The following is a 20,636-nucleotide window of genomic DNA, read 5'->3' as shown; positions in this document are numbered from 1 at the left end:
TTCTGGAAGCTCTAGGAGAGAATTTGTTTTCTTACCTTTTTAGCTTCTAGAATTTGCTTGCATTCCTTAGCTTGTGGCCGCATCCCCCATCTTCAAGCCGGCAGCCTAGCATCTTCCAAACTCTGTTGTTACCTTTTTCTCTCCTACCCTCCTGCCTCCCTCTTATAAAGATTCTGTGATAACAGTGGGGGCACCTGGATAATCCAGGATAATCTCCCCATTTTAGGACCCTTAATCACATCTGCAAAATCCCTTATACCATATATGGTAACATATTCATGAGTTCTGGGGACTAGGACCCGGACACTTTTTGGGGGGGGGCGTTTTTCAGCCTACCACATGTGCTATGTATGAGCCATTGGTGTATCCAAAATCATTTTTGGTGGTAGTATAATGAGAAAACGTTTTAAAATTTAAGTATTTGTTTTGTATACTATTTAAAGATGAAAAATTGAAGGTTTCACTAGGTGAAATTATGAAGGATCATTAAAAGGAGTATAAAGAATGAGTGAGAGAACATGCAGGCCCACCCTCCTCCCATGGATCCCAAAAGGGGCAGCTAGTGCTGACCAGGCCTTGACATCAAGAATGGATTGTAGGGACCTCCCTCTTCTATTAGTTTCTGATTGGCTGTAATTTAGAAGTGAGGCAATATGTTAGTTTCCAGGGCAGATCATCACATTGGAAGATAAAATCAGAAAGCCAGTTTTGTACATTTTATGGGTTACTGAACTGGTAAGGGGGGGGTGTCTTACAGTACCATTGCTTCCATTATTCCTTTTGATTCTCTGAGTATGGCAGGGCAGGGATGGCGCATAGGGAACTATTCCCCTCATCATTTATCTCTATGAACAGGAAAGGGATGATGATGCCCTCCTTCCTGGGCTCTTCCCAGGGAGAATAAGTAATTGAGGGCAGAAACTGTATAGTTTTTACTGAGCATTTTATTCTCACCACATCATCTACTTCAGCACTTAGTAGTAATTGTTCAAACATTTCTGAGTTCTTCTTTTAATCACAAGCCATTATTTAGAAAAGAAATGGCAAAATAAAAAATTAACTCTACTTACGGATTCATAGGAAATGTCTTCAAACACTAAACTTTGTAGGCCTAGGTGCTCTTCAAGTATCCTTTGGTATCTCCTTGTTTTGGTTTCTTGTGGTTCCTTGTGTAGGATCACCACAATAGGATTGAGTGGCAGCATCTCATTCAAAATATATCCTTGCCCATTCTACTGACAATAGCTGATGCTAAAGAAATGGGGGTAGGATAGAGGGAGGACTAAGACGAAGGGTAGGGAGAAAAGGAGGAAATCCTACAAAAACTTAAACAGCCTCAGCTGCTAACTTCCTGTCCAGCTTGGCATCCCCTGTGCCTAAGGCTTGCGTTAGCGTGTTTCTTGCATTAGTCAGACTTCTGTATTTCCCCACACCTAAGTGGGGGAGGATAGGTCAGCTTCTAGTTTCTGGCCTTTTCCTGGGGCAATGGGGCAAAGCAAAGAGAGATTCAGACTGTTCCCTGAGACTGCTATATGGGGAGGACCTTGGCTGTGTCTATTTCTTTGGGAAAACTTTGCAAGAGGAAGACAGGCTTGTTCAGCAAAGTCTGAAGATTAGTCACAATGCCACGAACACTATTAAGTCTTAAGGCATTCTCTTAACAAACATACAGAAGCCTGATGTAAAGTGCAGCGATGTTTAAGAACTCAGGCACACTTGCTGCCCTCACCTATTAGCTGACATTTAAGACAGGAAAATTTTGATAGAGGAGATGCCTGCATTATGATTTTCTTTTGTTTCTTTCCTATTCAGTGAGTTAGGATACTTATACAATGTAAAACACAAGACATTTAGGACTGTGATGATTAACTTGGGATGTTGCAGGTACCTAATGCACATAAGAAACCATCCTGAATTTATTGGATTAAAGTAACAATAATGATTTATTTCACTAATGAATCTGCGATTTGGCTAAGACAGTGGGAACAGCTCATCCCTGCTCCAGGCGGCATCAGCTGGTACTGCTTGAAGGCTGGGAGTGACTCAATGGTTGGTTGCTGGAATCATCTCAAGTGTCACTCACTATCTGGCAGTTGATGCTAGTTGTCAGCTGAGACGTCAGTGGGGTTTTCAGCCAGAGCACTTACATGTGGACTTTCTTTGTGGTTTCTTATTTGCTTCACAACATGCTGGCTGGGTTCCAAGAGCAAATGTCCCAGAAGGGCCAGTTGGAGGTGTATCCTCTTTGATGACCTAAGCTCGAAAGTCACATAGCATCCCTTCTGCTGTAGTTACAGACTCACCCAGATTCAAGGGGAAGAAAGATGGACCCCACCTCTGGATGGGAAGAGTGTCACCATCACAATTTGAAGAGAGCACGTGGGAACAGATAGGTCATTGCAGGCATTTTTGGAAAATACGATCTGCCACAAGGGCCAAGCAACAGGAGACAAGGCTTTTTGGACAAGATAGGCTAAGAAACCTCTCAAAAGTCAAATCTTACAAGATAAATATTTTTCTCCCCTTAAGAAGTCACCACCACCAGCACTACCTGTGTTTATTATAATGGTGTATGAGGATGAGACAGAACTGGAGGAGACTTGGGAAATCGCTGTAATTTTGGAGCTTATAAAATCTTTGGTAAGGACGTGCCCTGATCTCCATGGTGAGGTATAGGCTATATGCATATAAAATCTCCTTAAAATTCAGCTTTTCAATGGTTGCTGTGTTCATTCCAATCACTCCCGAGACAATGAGGGGGTGTTCACTAACACCCCGTGTTAGTTATCTAAAAAATTACCTCAAAACATAGCAGCTTAAAACTAAAATCATTTATTATCTCACAAAGCATTTGAGGGTCAGGAATCTAGGAGCAGCTTAGCTGAGTGGTTCTGGCTCAGAGTGTTTCAGGAGGTTGCAGTCAAAATGTCAGCTGGGGCTCCAGTCATCCGAAGACTTGCCTGGGGTTGGAGGATCTGTGTCCAACATGGTTCACTTACATGGCTGTTGGCAAGAGCCATCAGTTCCTCCTTGACTGTTTATAGGCAGCCTCAGTTCCTCACCCTGTGGACCTCTCCATGGGGCTTCTTGATTGTCATCAGAACATGGCAGCTTCTCCCAGAGTGAGTAATCTGAAGAAGAGGCTGCAGCTGCAATAGCTTTTATGACCCAGTTTCAGAAGTCATATGTTATCACTTCTGCCACATTCTGTTTGCTAGAAATAAGTTACTAAGTACAGCCCACACTCAAAGGGAGGGGAATTAGTTTCCACCTTGCAAAGGGAGGAGTATCACAGAATTTGTGGACCTATTTTAAAACCACCACAGCCTATTTAAAGGCAAACTCCAGACCTTTTTACCATGGCAAATTTCTGGAAAGATAAATAGACTCTACTATTTAGACATAAATGATTAGAGAACATCAATGATGCAAATAAGGCGGTATTAGTGCAGGAATATACAGACTGATTTATGGAACACGGTAAGCAGCCAAGAAACAGAGCTTAGCATAAATGTGCCTTTAGTATGTATCAGAGGACATCTCAGTTCAATGGGAAAAGGAGACATGATATGAAAATTGTGCTGAAGCAATCGATAACTTATTTTGGGAGAAAAGTTAATGCCTTGTAACACAGCATACAACAGAATAAATTCCAGAACGATAAATGTTTCATGTGAAATTTTAAAGATAAAGCAGCAAGAACAAAATACACTTGAATATAGTGTCTGTTTGATTTCAGGATTTATTTATTATAAAAATGGAAAAATCACAAAGCAAAAATTTGAATACTGAATTCCATAATGGTAAATATATATGTATGTATATAAAATCATTAGGAAACTTTTGAAATATTTTCCACGTGTATTGTAGAGACAGCATTGACATAAAATACAAAGACTTAAAAATAAATCTTAAAATTCTTTAAGTATCTTAGAAAAATCAACAAAAAATTTAAATGGCTATAAAATATATAAAAGATCAATTTAATCAATAAATGTAAACAAGATAAATAATTGCCATTATAAAACCATCAAATTGACAAATAATAAGAAAGAAAGAAAAAAAAGAAAAGGAAAGGAAGGAAGAAAGAGAGAGAGAAGGAAGTGGGAGAGAGGGAAAAAGGAGGGAAAGAAGGAAGAAAGATAGGAAAGAAGGAAGGAAGCAAACCAGCCCAGTGTTGACCATGAAATTATACGGCAAGTACTTTTGTAAATAGTTTGTGGGAGTATAAATTAGTAGTCTTTCTGGAATGCGATTTGCTAATGTGTAAGTAGGGCTTTAAAATATTTTAACCCTAAGGAAGTAATGAGAGTTACACACAGTGAATTATATGTAAGGATGTTTATCACAGTGATACTTATAATAGTGAAAAATTGGTAGACACCTAAATGCTAATAAAGATAAATGGATATATTACGGCAATCATATTTTAGAAGGCTCCTTCAGCATGGCAGATGTTTGTGTCAGAAGTTAGAGAATGAAGCATGGTATAAAAGCTCCTCATAATATAATATACATAATGTGTATAGTACCCAAATATTGTCTGAGGTTTGTTTTAATTGGTAGAGTTAGAAGTGATTTTTCAACTTTCTTTCTACTTTGATGTTTTCCAACTTTTAAAAATGGACATTTACTATATTTATAACTGGAAAAGTGTTACTTTAAAAGTAGAACCATAACAAGATTGGTTGGCAAGAACAGAGAAAGGAAGTTCTCATACTAGTTCTGCCAAACAACCATTAGTCCCTTCACCCCTTCTTGAAATTTCCCATTTGGAATGAGAAGAAAATGGAAGGAAGATCCTGTTTCTAATTTTGAAGCACCACCAATTACACTTTTTAAAATAACAATACATGCCAGATATTTATGTATCATATTTTTACAACTTCTCAACACTGATTGGCCTCACAATAAACAATTCCCAAGACTCAGTCAATAGGAAAGAGAACAATAAGAGTGTATGAGTGGACACTTGAAGAATCACTCCTGCTCTTCGAGGGAAACTCAATTATTCTACAAATATTTATTGAATGCCCAGTAAATACAAATATCTGTATAGCATTGTGGGGAGATAACAAAGAAGTAGTAGGAACGTTCTTTGCCATCACATAATTCAATAAATATGTATTGAGTATCTACTTTAGTGAGGCACGGGGGATGGATCAGTGAACAAAACAGAAATACTTGCCCATCAGAAGTTTACTCTGTCTTATTTTAAATGACAATGTCTTCCTTTCAGGAGCTACACTATATTTGGAGCTAGAAATAGGAACTGGGGCATGAAGAAGAGGTAAATTCAATTCCCCAAACGTTTACGTCATCTGATCCCTGAGTTTATAATTTTCTGAAGAAGTATTTCCTGCCATTTACATGACCCCAGAAACTCTCACATTTTTTAGTTCAGTAAATGTCTTTTCATTATCTTATTTAGTGCATCTTTCAGCTCCTTGTTTCTGATACTGTAGATCAAGGGATTCAAGACAGGGGTGACAAAGGTGTAGACAACAGACACCACACGGCCCATTTCTGGGTTGTAACTAGAGCTGGGGCGTAAATAGATGAGGCTACAGCAGCCATATTGGAGGAGAACCACAGTCAGATGAGAAGAGCAGGTGGTGAACGCCTTGTGCCGTCCCTCTGCTGAGTGGATCTTCAAAATGGCAACCACAATGAAGAAATATGAGATGGAGATCAGGGAAAAGGGAATGGTAAGGATGATGACACTGGCGATGAAGATCATGGTTTCTTGCGTTCGAGTATCTCCACACGCCAACCGCAAGATAGGGAGTACATCACAGTAGAAGTGAGTGATTCTATTGTGGCCACAAAATGGCAGATGGAAAATCAGAACTGTCAGTTGTAAGGCTACAATGAAACCAAGGACAAGGGCTCCCACAGCCAGCTGGGCACACAGCCGCCGTCTCATGATGAGGGTGTAATGCAAAGGATCCCGGATAGCTACAAACCGATCATAAGCCATGATCCCTAAGAAGATACAGTCAGCACTGCCCAGAAAGACAAAGAAGAACATCTGTGTGCCACAGCCAGTGAAAGAGATGGGTATTCTCCCCATGGTCAGGAGGTTGACCAAAGCCAGAGGGGCAACAGTGGAAGAGTAAAAGATCTCCAGAACCGCCAGGTTGGCCAGAAAGAAATACATGGGAGTGTGAAGTGAACGCTCTGCCCAGACAGTGAGAAAGATTGTCGCATTACCAATGAGACTGCCGGTATACATTAGCAGGAAAGCCACAAAAATAAACATTTGTACCTCCAAGATGGGTGAAAATGGGTGAAAGTGGAACTGGATCTCTATGGTTTGGTTTTCATCCCCCATAAAGTGGCACATTGGGTTTTCTAGGACAGAAAAAAGAATGTGTTAGGAAAGAAAGTGCTGTGTGCTTTAGGATGAGGGTGATGATACTGTTTTAGCTCCTATAGCTTTAATAATTTTGAAGATGAGTTTATGCTGGGAAGGTCACTCTCTGTTCTTGCTTGTGTTTGTCAGCTCGTATTTTCAAGAGAGTTGGCTGGGATTAACTGTAAAGCCTAGCACTATGAATAAGAGCCAAGTTAATTTGCCCCGTGTGGCAGCTGAGCTCAGGACTTTGACTTCATTTTTGTCTTGCAAGAACCAGCTGAACTGATAACCCCTGAGCCTCTAAACTTATACATTGTGTAACAATAATATGCTGGCCATCAAGTATGAAGTCCTGATGGTCTTGATTCTAAGACCTATAGTATACATTGGGGTCATATTGTCCCATATAAAGGATGCTCCATTTTTCTTGGAAGGGTTGTCTTCCTCAAGAGGAAAAGAGGTCAGCTTGTGCCAGTTCAGCAGCCCTGAGCACAGTGACTCCATTACTGATCTATGGTTGCAGAGAAAGCTTTGAGCCTTCAAGTACATTGGCCCTTAGCTATAGGCACAACATCCCCATACCTCTTATAAACTTTCTCTATGCTTCTAACCAAGAGTCAAGAGAAGAACAGCAGTTTTAGAAACTGCATCAAAATAGACTTCTAGCTTTGGTGAGTTTATAAAGATTCTCCTCACCATCACAATTGGACAATGCTCACGTTCTTGTATGTGGTAAAGTATCAAGTACATATCTTGTACATCTTTCTAAAACAAACTTTTATTCTATTTTATGATAATTTGCTTTATATATGTCATTTCTTCATAGATATATAATCTCCTGCAGGATAAGGACTGTATTTTATTCCTCTCCCTCTAATGCCTAGTATGGTGGCCAAGAAATGTTTATTGAATGAATAAATAAGTGAATAAGTCTTTTACACAACCTGGGTATGTTTACATTTAGGCCAAGCACATGGTTTTGTAATGTGTAACTTAAGGGTTCGTGGAAGGAAAACACTCCTCTTACAAACCTGGTACAGCTTAACTCCTGTGTGTTTAGAAAACATTGTCACTGAAGATTTGCCCATCTTATCAGTACTTATAAGATTGACTTTAACTAATCCAGCGCTCAAATCTCAAACTGTTTTCCTCTATGAGGAAAATATCCTTTCTCCATCTCCCTGAATCTATGCTTAAAGGAGATCAGGCTAATGTGCGTTTCTGGTCTGGGCACTGCCCTGCTCGGGCCTCACCACTGAAAGGGACTGAACATTGAATATAGAGCTTTCTCTAGACTACTGGGAGTGAATTAGGCTAGAATAGACTCTCAAAGGAAGACTAGAGAATTTAAAACAACCAGGGTCTTGTTTCAGTTGCTTTGTAGCTGCTGTTACACCCATAAACATTCCCTTCAACCAACAATCATCACAAAGGAAGTCACCGAAACTCTCATGCGTTTTGTTAATTTCCGCTTGGATCTGGGTCAGGCTCATCCTTAGACATTCTAAGATGTGTTAGGATTTGAAGGACCTTGTAAAGACCCTCATTCATAAAATCAATTTTTTTCCCTGGTAAAATTTACCCAGCTAAAATGACAATGCGAGCTAAGATGGAGGGGGGTAGGGGCATAAATCAAGAGGGTCAGATATAGTACCATTTTATCTGTCAATAGCACCTTACCTGATTTTATTTGCCAGAATCAATTCAGCTTCTCTTTCAGGCCCTGGAAACAGGAAACATTTTAGAGCACTGTGCATGTGGGAGGAGGGAGTGACATAACCTGGGCATGAACCTTGGAGAATGACTAGATGTCTTATAGCAACTCAGGGACACTTTTTTTAGACCACTTTCTGTTTTTTCAATGTATTTATGTTCCACTATCTCATATAATTTTCTTAAAATGTGCAGGAGGTAGGAAGATAGCTATTAATAACTCCATCTTGTGGCTGAGGCACAGAAAGGGTAATTGACCCATTATCTTGCAGTGATTCAGAGGTAGAAGAGAGGTTAGCATTTAGATCTCCTTGAACTTATCAATGATTACGTAATTACATAAATATTGTACATAGAGAACTGAAAGCTAGCATTTAGATCTCCTTGTACTTATCAATGATTATGTAATTACATAAATATTGTACATAGAGAACTGAAAGCAGGAAAAATGATCCTCAGGGATTTTATATACTATTATATCAGAATAAGAACTCATGTTGTTTATGGTAAGACTCTCACAGGGTCATCAGTACAGCTTTTGAAAAATCAATGATGATAATAGCTAGCCTGTAATGACAACACCACGAGACACCATACAAATCACTTTCTAGTCATTACCTCATTTTTTCTTGACAACAACTTCACCAGATAGCTGTTAATATTATTTGTATATTGAAGGTGAAGAAACTGAAGTGCACAGAGATGACGTTGTCAAAGTCACACAGCTGGTAAATGGCAGAGCCAAGTGATGGTCCCAGGTCTACTTGATTCCAGTACTCAAGTTTTCAACCCCACTAAGCTTAACTGCCAATGTTGTGGACTAGTGAGAATGACTGTGTTTTCGGGAACCAGGGTTGGTGCTTTTGATGTCTGTAACAATAGCTTTAATTCTGAGTATATCTGAACTCCTCATAGGCTAAGCCGAGTCTCACCCATGTCATTTTTATTTGATTCAGTAGTATTTTTGGAGTAGCCCCAACCATAGAAACTTTGTAGATTCACAGAATTAGCTAGAAATTCTGGGTGGAATTCTCTTCATCTTTTCTTCTAGGATCATTAAGGCTGTTCTTTCAATATAAGAGCCTTGACCTGGGAAAAGCTATTTGCTGGTTTGTCCTGAGTTCACTGGGGGGTCAGTGACAAGATCATAGCTGGTTTATGGTCCTGTGACAAGAATCAAGCCAAGATTTATGCAATGATATAATAGTATATAAAATCCTTGATTATCATTTTTTGTTTGTTTTTTCAGTTCTTCATGTACAATACTGTCTTCCTGCCGCTGATTATCTCCACAGGACAAAGTGTATGTACGTTAGTGCAGCGTTGTGATTTCTCCAATTTGAGCCAGGACAGTCTAGTCCCGTGAGGGAATCCAGTGACCATAAAAGTATTCCTAACTCCATCAGGAGTCTCCTGTGTATCTTTCTCTTTCTGGATTTTAATTACTGTAATTGATGATTTAAGGTGTTTAAATTATATTTTCTCTTATTTCACGTTCTCCAAGAAGGAGGGGCTCACGTCTCTCATATCTTATGCATACAGTGGTACACTCAACAGCTGTCCTAGTCCCAGAATACATGAATGAAGGAAGGAAGGATGTCTTACTTATATGCTAGGGAGAGGGAGAATATGTAGCATAGTCTGGTAGATTTTGAGGTTTCTGTAAGGACTAGTTCAATGTAGGGTCTTATTACCATCCTCATAAGAAATAAAAAATAGCAGGGAACTTCTCTAGAACATCCTGAATCTTGGAGCCGGAGCCAGAGCCAGAGCCAAAAAGATCTCCACCTGATTCCTTCGGACCACTCAGATATATGTTTAATAATGGGATGTTAAGAAGTAAGCCGATTTACCCATGAAATGATCATTGCCATTCCTGTGACTAGACACATAGCCTCTCAATTGTCTTCATTCTGAGGTTATCAGATGTTTCTCTGCTGTGAACCCAAACTTGAAATCATTCAATGCACAGTAAAACCTTTCTGATCCCCTTTGTCTACCTTAACTTGGACTAAATTGTGAGACCAAGGTCCCATGATAAATGGCAGGTCTATAAGTCACTGATTATCTGGATAGAAAGCCAAAACTTAGATCAAAATTCTGTGGTGCTGCCAGTCTTCCAGATTTCTGCAGATGTTACAGAAACCAAAGACAGAGACAGAATTTTTAGGATTATTTTGGTATTATCAAGAACTCTGATGGTGTATCTCCTTTACTATAATCTGTATTTGTATCTGTATAGTTGGCTGTTGAGCACAGAGGTAAGGAATCTGACACCTTAAAAGGCAGCTAAGAGAGATGCTGGAGTTGGGTGAGAACTTACCTTGCTCTAGAAGGATGAACCTATCTTCTAATCCAAGTGTTATTTCTAAAGATTTCCCTCAGTCTTTGAGCCTTTAAAACTCTGGCAGGGATGCTTGGGATCAATCTCCTGGGTGTCGCTAGATCCCTGCCCACAAACAAGCGCCTGGTGGTGGCACACACCGTGTCACTGCTGCTCCTTCTCAGTAGTCAGACTCACCTTCAGGAGTTCCTGTCAAATCAAAGCATCCCTTCAGCAGTTTTGCATCTTGCTCTGTTTTGGTTGAAGTGAGTTCAGAGCTTGGTCCCTAGAAGTGTTCACAATCCACAAGGAAAGTTACATCATCTACAGTGGTTTATAGCTCTTAGAAATTCGAAGCAGCAAAAGCCAAAGACCTTTGTCAGCCACTGTTTAGCAGCTTTTAAAGAGCAGACGTACGTTTCATTGGTACTTTGCCTTGATGTCATCCCCTTTCTCTAATATTTTAAAAATTGTTCTTAGGGTGTTGTTTTCTATGATAGTGTCATTAAGCCAGAAAACAGCCAGAATAGTCTTTTTTCTGTAGTAAAAGCACTAGTGTCATTTTCATTAAAAAAATCAATAATATGATATCTAATTACCTGATAAGGAGTTAAGAGTTTGAGTCAAACACCTGATTATTTTGCTGCAAGCCCCTTGAAATTTTGAGTGATGAAGGCAAAATTTTGGATTAACAGACTCTTCTCATAGCTGTTCTGATATTCTGAAGTTGTGTAGACACACTCGAGGGCATGTCTATAAACTTCTGAACTCGTTATTATTTCTTCTCTCAAAAATTGATGCGATATTACCACCACCATAGGGGGATGCTGCCATCATTTTCAAGGAACTTAGAAATTTCCTTTATTATAGAAGGGGGAAGTTGGAGAAAAAAAGAGATGAACAAATTCTTGTGGATTTGAAAAAGTACTCACTTAAAAATAATGTGAAATATATGTAAAATATGCATATATCAAATAAGTGACATTTTCTAATGCCCTTGCATTACTTTTTTATTCTAACCCTATCTTGTAAGGTTGGGATTATCATTCTCATTTTACAGGTAAGTCAATAGAGAGGCTCACTCAAGCTAAGTAATGTACAGTGCTTGAGCCAGGGTTGATTTCTAGGTTTCATAACTTGAAGTCCTTTTTCTTTTGTTATATTAAGTTGCCTTTAATCTGCATGTTGTGGCTACAATAATTGCTACTACTTGTTATTGATATTAGGCTCTATAGGTTTAATTTTTTTTTTTTTTTGAGGAAGATTAGCCCTGAGCTAACTGCTGCCAATCCTCCTCTTTTTTCTGAGGAAGCCTGGCCCTGAGCTAACATCGGTGCCCATCTTCCTCTACTTTATATGTGGGATGCCTACCACAGCAATGGCTTGCCAAGCGGTGCCATGTCCACACCCGGGATCCAAACTGGCGAACCCCAGGCCACCGAAGTACAATATGCAAACTTAACCACTGAGCTACTGGGCCATCCCCCATAGGTTTAATTTTATTAAAACTTCTCTCTAGTAACCTTTTCCACTTCTACCTCTTTGTCTTTTTCACTACATATTTCTCTTCGTCATATAACCCCTAGAAGAGGATCATTTTCATGCTCATCTGGCTTATAAAGCATCTTTGAATTTGAAAAAGATGCTTCTTTTTCGACTTAAAAAATTAAACTCAACAAATCATTTATTTTTCAATAACAGAACAAACATGAATTCTTTCTATATAAGGTATACAGATCAAGTAATTGAACATGTCATAGAAAAATTGAATTTTTAATTGCAATAAATATGTACTCAAAGTTCCTAGGATATAATAATTTCTTATAAAATATTTGCACATCTTGCTTTCATGGAAATGAAGTTTTTATGAGTGTTTCAATGCTTACTAGTTCTAATATCTCATTTTTTATAGAAGTCATCACTAGATTTGACAGTCTTCTTTCTTACGCCATTCTAGACCTTAAGTTTTTAATAAATATTACATTCAAGAAGCTATGTTCTCCACTAGCAACTGATAATGGCAAAGTTAATAATAAGAGTTAAAAAATCTTGAGGGGCCGACCTCATGGCTGAGTGGTTAAGTTCACGTGCTCTGCTTCAGTGGCCCAGTGTTTCGTTGGTTCGAATCCTGGGCGCGGATATGGCACTGCTCATCAAACCACGCTGAGGTGGCATCCCACATGCCACAACTAGAGGGACCTACAACTAAAAATATACAACCATGTACTGGGAGGCTTTGGGGAGAAAAAGGAAACAAAAAACTGAAAAAAAAATTGGGGGAACTAGATAATATTTGAAAATGTGTCTAGTAAATTCTTACTAGAATTTAATAAATATAAATATAAATGTAATATAATAATATAAATATAATATAATATAAATATAAATAATATAAATATAAATAATATAAATAATATAAATAATATAAATATAAATATAAATGTAAATATATTGCAGTATTAAAACAGGAATTTCATAGTAGAGTTTAGAAAACTATTTAATGTTTTTAATTCCTTATACATTGACTTGACATCAACATTACGTTCCTTTTTGTGTTGATCACTCAATTTCAGTTATAAATTTTACATATGCCTACAGTAGTTCATAATTCCTTAGATTACACATGTCAACTAGGATACTGAAAAGACCACAAAATTCTCCTAATAGTTTAAACTTTTCTTCGTAAGATAGTATTGCCATATCCAATAGAGAAAAACAATAAATTGATTTGAAACTGCACTTTAGATAGGAGATGAGCTGATCGCGGGATTCACAATTCACTGTTGAAATGAATGTTGCTCCTTTTTTTTTCTTCTCTCAATTTTTTAGGTTGGAGAAGTTGCTATTTGGGTCAGAGACTCTGAAAAATTTATTTGGCGTCAATAATATACACATTTTGTAAATGTCACTGGTTGGTTTGTTTTTTGAACGAACTTACTGGTCCCTTTAAGTTCTTTCAAGGGCATTATGTATAATGAATTTTGGTGCCTGCATCTTATTGCTTAAAAGATTAATTTATGTAAAATTTTCTGCCAAACTATAACTTGGAAAAGTGAATTTAAAAGTAGATATTTTCTAAAGTATATCTTTGGCTTGCATTCTAGGAACTATATTCTTATTTCTAAAGAGTATTGCATACCACCTTTACTGTGTTTTTAGAGGCACGACAGCAAACTCAACTTTCATATTAAATAGTTGACAATAGCTCTAAATTTATGTTTGGTAAATGTGCCTTCAATACAATCTGGGATTTTGTTGGAATAGGAAAATGGCTATATAGCTCTTGGATGATATAAAAGTTCAGTGGTATCAAAAGAGAATTTTGCTACATTGTTCATTATAGAATAGTCTGGAATGTTTTTGAAGATCTTCTGTTTCAATCCATTATGTATTCCATACAAGTTTGTACCATTGTTATACATCACATCCACTCAAATTATTTTTGTCTGTCAGTAGTAGAGCATTTGACTGCAAATTATTTTTGTCTGGATTAAGATCTTTTTGGCAGACAAGAAAAAAAAAAAAAGCTAATGTCCGCTTAATGTATCCAGCATAACGTCTATTATATGGTAGATCCTCAAAAACTAGAATCTCTAATTATCCAACCATAAAATCTCTGCATATTGTGATTCATTATATGTTAAATATTAATTGTTCATGTTATTTTTCTGCTCTGTGGCTCACTTTTATCCCATTGTTTAAAAACAAAATCCCTACTTGCCTTTCTAGACACTCTACAAATTCTTTTCTTGCTTCTTGAATTCCATTCTATTTCCCTGCAGAATTTCACTTTTACTCTGTATTCTAATCAAGCCATTTCCTAAATAGGTCCTATGCTTTCCCACCTCCACGCCTTTGCTCACCTCAGTCCATCCTACTAGAACATGCCTCATGGTCTATTCCTGTCAAAATCTAACCTATCCTAAAATTCTTACTTAAAGAGGTATTTTCTCCATCAAATCTCCTCTAATAGCATAATTAGGCACAGGCTCTTCTTTAAACTTTCATAGTTCTTTATAGAAACCTTTCTTAGGGCATTCTGTCCTGTAGGTAATCATGTACTTAAAAAGTTATTAGACTACATATCTGATTAAGGGAAAATGCAATGGTGAGCTTATTTTATTTTATTCTACACAGTAGATCTTTGCTGAGTTAACTTAAATCAGTCTTCTTGGGCATATATGATGCCAAATCAAAAAAGGTCTGGGGATATGGGAAGAGCTACCTTAGACTGGAAAGGCTGGATCATTCATGGAACTCACAGTAGATTTTTGTTCAACAAATATTTGAGTGTTTTCTTTGTGCCAGATGGTGTGTTAGCATTTAAGTTTGCAACTGACCTGAGAAGTGGAGACAATAAGCAGGAACCTAGAGGAAGTGTCTCCCAAAGGAGCAGGACTTTGAAACTGAAAAGATTGGGGACTGCTCTTGGTGAGAGGAGAGATTTTAAAAGAAATAAACTTCACAGGAAAATGACATCAGTTAATGAGAGCTTAAGAGACAAAAGGAAAATCTAGAGAGACCAGGTATAGATGCTGTGGAACAGCCAAAGATGAACATGTCAGATTACAGTAAGAACTTGAACAACTTAAAAAAACAATGGGCCAGCCAGGTGGCTTAGTGGTTAAGTTCACGCACTCTGCTCTGGTGCCACAGGGTTCACCAGTTTGGATCCTGGGCAGAGACCTATGCACCATTTATCAAGCAATGCTGTGGCAGGCGTCCCACATATAAAACAGAGGAAGATGGGCACAGATGTTAGCTCAGGGCCAATCTTCCTCAAAAAAGAAAAAAAACAAAAAACCAGTTAGCAAATATGTTTCCTGGAGTGCAGAGCCATTGAAGCTTCTGGTGGAGATAAAAATCAGTACAAAGTCAATATAGAATTGCCAAAAGTCATCACCGATGCAAACTATCTTTTTCTCCGGGAGACCAGGAAGCAGGGACCAGAGCTGTTGCAGAACTTATGTGGAATAAGACTGAGACCACAGTGGATGATGCTGCAGTTCATCTCTAAATCAAGATAAGAAGCAGAGCTTGGAAGGGACTGAGATTATCTCTTAGTGTAGGAGTTCTGCTAATCCTAATACATCTCATACATCTCATGACAGAAAAGAAACTTCGTGCAATGTCTACTGTTCGACTTCAAAGGGAGATCAAAAAAGCAACTGAGGTTGGATCCTCCACAAGTTGTACCTACCAAGTCAATCTGTGGGTTGACTTTATTTACCATAAAATAAGAAATCTAAGATCTATAAAACCTCTACATTTTTAATTTTAGCTTTGAGAACAGGAAACTTGAAAATATAGGGACTTTCTGAGGCTGACCCCGTGACCAAGTGGTTAAGTTCATGTGCTCTGCTTTGGTGGCCTAGGGTTCACTGGTTCAGATCCTGGGTGCGGACCTATGCACTGCTCATCAAGCCATGCTGTGGTGGCATCCACATAAAGGAACTAGAATGACCTAAAACCAGGATATACAACTATGTACTGGGGCATTGGGGGGAAAAAGAAGAGGAAGATTGGCAACAGATGTTAGCTCAGGGCCAATCTTCCTCACACCCCCCAACCCCCGCCAAATAAAGCATACCTTTAAAAAAAAAGGAAATATAGGGACTTTCAGGAGGAAGAAAAATAGGTTTCATTTTGTGAGATCCCAAGATGTGAAACAAAAACAAATAAGAAGAAATTATAGAGAGAAGCCAGTCCTGGTGGTCTAATGGTTAAGATTCAGCACTCTTACCGCTGTTGTCTCCTGTTGTCTCCCACTCATAGAACCACACCACCCTCTGTTGGTTGTCATACTGTGATGGCTGTGTGCTGCTGTGATACTGAAAGCTATGCCACCGGTATTTCAAATACCAGCGGGGTCACCCATGGTGGACAGGTTTCAGTGGAGTTTCCAGACTAAGATACATGTAGAAAATAGGCCACCCATTTCTGAAGAAATTGGCCGTGAAAAGTCTGAATAGCAATGGAGCATTGTCTGAGAGAGTGCCAGAAGGTGAGAGGATGGTGCAAAAAGACTGGGCAGGGTTGGGCTCTGCTATATACAGGGTCACTGGGAGTTGGAATGGACTCAAGGGCACTAACAGCAACAGCAAAAACAGAGAAATAGCTTTCAGTTCAATAAAAAGGGAATATCTAGTTTGGTTCTGGGTAAAATGAAGTCAGCATACTCTACCCTGTCCCATCCACTGAATGCAGCTATAAACCTTGGGCAGAGCAGAGAGCAGCCATGTGAGGACTCTGAAAAGCGAATAATAGTAGGGAGTTTGGGACAGAAGACCAGAATTAGAAGTATAGCTGAACTGGTGGTTGGTTTGCCCCTCTTCGTTCCCTGTCCAGTATCCCCTGGTCTAGACTCAAGGCAGCCTGAAACCCAGAAGTTGGCATTGAAATGGATAGCGCTCAAGAGGTACCATCTGGTTCAGACTTGAAGAGTGAGAAAGGGACCTCCTGCTGGTGACAGTGGCAGCAGTGGGACCCACAGGCACCTAAAACTCTGAGGGAGGGCACCTTCTTCTCCAATCAAAGGACCTGTTGTCCCAGGAACGTAGGGTGAACCCCTGTTGAGTTTTTCTCTCCCCTGTCTTCTTGCTGCTTGGACTCAGACATGGGAACTCTCTTCAGAGTAGGGTAAATAAAGCTTCAGCCTTCTGACCATAGGAGAACCCCAGGAAACTGGAGAGTACCAGGGAAATTTTGGAGAGGGAGGAGCTTGAGAAAGTGACCCAATAAAGCTGTTTATAAACTCTTGGGCTCACACCTTAGCCACATATGGCTGGAAATTATTCCAAACAGCATAGTAAAGACTTTGAGAACTGAACCAAGAGATAAACCACTTTCTAAGTGTCAGACTGGCCACTGGATAGAACACTCGTGGAACATACCTGAATATCACATCAAAGGCTTTGAAAACAGAACTGGCATTGAAACCACAACATAAAGGGATGGTGCTGGTGGCAAAGGGATTTCCACTCTATGAATCTAATAACCAGGGAAATTACTGACACTAGTGATGGTAGTAACCATGCCATCTCTCATTTCCCGGAAGTGGTTGAGGATGGGGAACCAAAGTAAAGATTTGGCGGTAGCTGTGAATGTTGATCACTTCCCAACTGGACTATTTCCCAGAGCAGTGGATCTTAAACTTTATTATGTATCAGCATCACATGGAGGCTATGGAAGGCTTGTTAAAACTCATACAGCTGGACCTCACCTTCTCCGGGTTCTGATTAAGTAGGTCTGCGGTGGGGCCTGAGAACTTGCATTTGTAACAGGTTCCCAGGTGATGCAGACACTCCTGGTCCTAGGAACTATGCTTTGAGGATCACTGTTGTAAAGTAGCATTGGAGGGGAAACAACTTGCTTCCAGGTACATATCATTAATCGGAATAATTGAGAAGCCAGAGAGAATCATCTGTGATTTAAAGTTTTTGTCTAGCAATTCTGTGTTAGATAGTAAACACACACGTACATGCCATTTGGTGTTAATTCTAGCCTCCAGGAACAACTGCTTCCTCTACTTCCCCTTCTTTTGCTCCATCTCCTCCTCCTCCACCCCTCTCACCCTCACTCTTCATTGTCTGCTTTCTTCTTCTTTAGCAACTATGATATTAGGTATTGAAGAAAATGTATATAATTTCCTTGACCTCCAAGAACAACAACTCCTTCTCTTTATCTCCTTTCCCCTCACTCTTCCTCTTCCCTTCCCTCTTCTTCTTCCCCTCTCCCTACTCTACTTCCTCCTTACTCTGGATGCAATAACAAAACATACTTGGAATTTTCATCAGAACAATTAGAATTCTCATCAGAATGATGACTCAGAGGAGGCCACAGACTTTTTCTTCATATAAATATTCACATGTCTTTGTGACACTGGACACTGGATTCCATTGCCCACAGACACTGTAATGCGTTTTGGCCCACTTAGCAGTTGGCCACATATTCCTGAATTTTCCAGGTGAATAATGGATCTGTCGATAGGATTCACTGATTCATTTCCAATTTTTTATTTTTTTTATTTTTTTAAAGATTTTATTTTTTCCTTTTTTTTCCCCAAAGCCCCCCGGTACATAGTTGTGTATTCTTCGTTGTGGGTTCTTCTAGTTGTGGCATGTGGGACGCTGCCTCAGCGTGGTCTGATGAGCAATGCCATGTCCGCGCCCAGGATTCGAACCAACGAAACACTGGGCCGCCTGCTGCGGAGCGCGCGAACTTAACCACTCGGCCACGGGGCCAGCCCCTCATTTCCAATTTTTGTAAACTAAACATACAGGGTATATCCATAAAGACAGATCGATCTCTAGAAAATCAAACTAAAGAGGCCTTTTATTTGCGATGAAGCCCACCCACCTCAACCCTGGATGCCACTACTACATGGTGAGGTCCCTATACTTTTCTATCCTTGGGATTTGGGGAGAAAGAGACAGAACTTGAGAGAGTTAACAGAGGAGCTGGTTTTACCAAGCCCCATGAGAAACAGGAAAGAATCTTTTTGAGTGTTAAGACAACAAAAACTGTATTTACAGTTTTTCTGACAAGAAGAAACAGAGAATGTTTGTTCTAATTCTTTTCATAATTTTCCTTTTTAGAAGAGTATCCATAAATGAAACTTTCTCAGCTTACATATAAACAGCATTTTATAACATTGTATCTGAACTTAATGACCAGAAATAGTGGCGAAGTTTTATGTACAGAAAAATGTCTATTATTTGTATTATTGAAAAACTATGAATACCTAAAATGTTCAGTTTGGGGGAAATGGTTTGACTCTGTATTAATCAGCTATTGCTGCAAAAAATGTCATAGAAGAAACTAATCCCAAACTTAGTGACTTATAAGTATTTATTTATTTTACTTACTTATTTTTTCACTTGTTTGCGTAGGCGATTGTGTGTCAGCTGGGGCACCTCTCGTTCAGGTTTAGGCTTCAGGTTGGCTAGGCGTGGCTCCACCCTTCAGACTGTGTTCCAGTCTGCTGCACATGTCTTGTTTTGGGACCACACTGAGGGGTCAGCTGCTTCCTGGGGTATGCTTTTCCCGTTGTGATAGGGGAAGGTGAGAGGATTAGTCAGACTAAGAAAGCATGTCTGAAACCTGTCCTCCATCCTGTCTGCTAAGATTCCATTGGTCAGAGAGAGTCACATGACCAAGACCAACGTCAATGGAGTCAGCCAATTTACTCTGCCCCTTTTAGGGCCCTGCAAGTTTATATGGCAGAGGGAGAGAGTAAAGAATTGAGAACAACAATCTAGATCTACTGAGCACTTTTACAATCATAAGATGAGATTTTTTCTTTTTAAAAAAGCTTTTTATTGTGGATAACATCAAAATACCAAAGAAGCAGGGCCAGCCCAGTGGTGCAGTGGTTAAGTTTGCACGTTGCGCATTGGTGGCCCTGGGTCGCCAGTTCAGATCCCAGGTGCAGACCTATGCACCTCTTGACAAATCATGCTGTGGCAGGCATCCTGCATATAAAGTAGAGGAAGATGGGCACGGATGTTAGCTCAGGGCCAGTCTTCCTCAAAAAATACCTCCAAAAAACCAAAGCAGCAAGAAGAGTACAATGCACCTCCATGTTGCCATCACTCAGCTTTGACAATGACCAACTCCTGGCTACCCTTCTTTCATCTATATTTCCATTCACTCCGTTATTGGATTATTTTAATTCCTAGATATCACATATTTTAGAATCTATCTCTAAGAGATAATTTTTTAAAAAAGGATAGCCACGATCCCTTGAAAAAATAATTTCTTAAGCACATGATGGAATCTTAGCTATAAAAACCATGTCAACAATATGTTTGTAATGACATAGGAAATAAATATAACTTTGAATGAAAAAGGATACAGTATAATTGCAAGTCTGTTAAAAAACATGCTATACAAGAGATCAAATGCAAATTTAACAAAATGTTACTAACAGTTGTTCTTTATTCGTGGGAATAAAGGTGATGTTTAAGGACCTTTTATTTTTATCCATTTCAACACTTCCTTTAATAATTGTGGATTACTTTTATGATAAAAATAATGATGTCAAATTTAAATCTAAACATAAACTTAAATTCTTGGGCCAGTCAGGTTACTTAACATTCCTATTGCTAGTTTACTGAAAAGGAAGCATAAAAATTAGAAAGAGCAATATACTTGCCATCAGAGGACTTTGGGGAAGTCGCTCAAACTCAGAACCTACGTGTACCCCTCATTTGACAAATGAGGATAATACAATAGCAAATT

General features: G+C 39.0%; 1 protein-coding gene across 1 annotated transcript; it reads right to left on the bottom strand.

Annotated features, from left to right (window-relative positions):
* Positions 1–5,395: 5,395 nt before the first annotated feature.
* On the bottom strand, positions 5,396–6,346 carry LOC124228924 (olfactory receptor 10V1-like). The gene has a single exon (XM_046643981.1). The coding sequence runs from the start codon at positions 6,344–6,346 to the stop codon at positions 5,396–5,398; it is 951 nt and encodes a 316-aa protein (XP_046499937.1).
* Between the last annotated feature and the right edge of the window lie 14,290 nt (positions 6,347–20,636).

The sequence above is a fragment of the Equus quagga genome, chromosome 17 (assembly GCF_021613505.1).
Source record: "Equus quagga isolate Etosha38 chromosome 17, UCLA_HA_Equagga_1.0, whole genome shotgun sequence".
NCBI lineage: Eukaryota > Metazoa > Chordata > Mammalia > Perissodactyla > Equidae > Equus > Equus quagga.
The sequence above is the reverse complement of the archived record's forward strand: the minus strand, read 5'-3'. Positions and strand labels throughout refer to the sequence as shown.

Excerpts from the sequence above, each read along its gene's own strand:
- LOC124228924 (XM_046643981.1), bottom strand. The coding sequence starts at position 6,346 with ATGTGCCACTTTATGGGGGATGAAAACCAAACCATAGAGATCCAGTTC.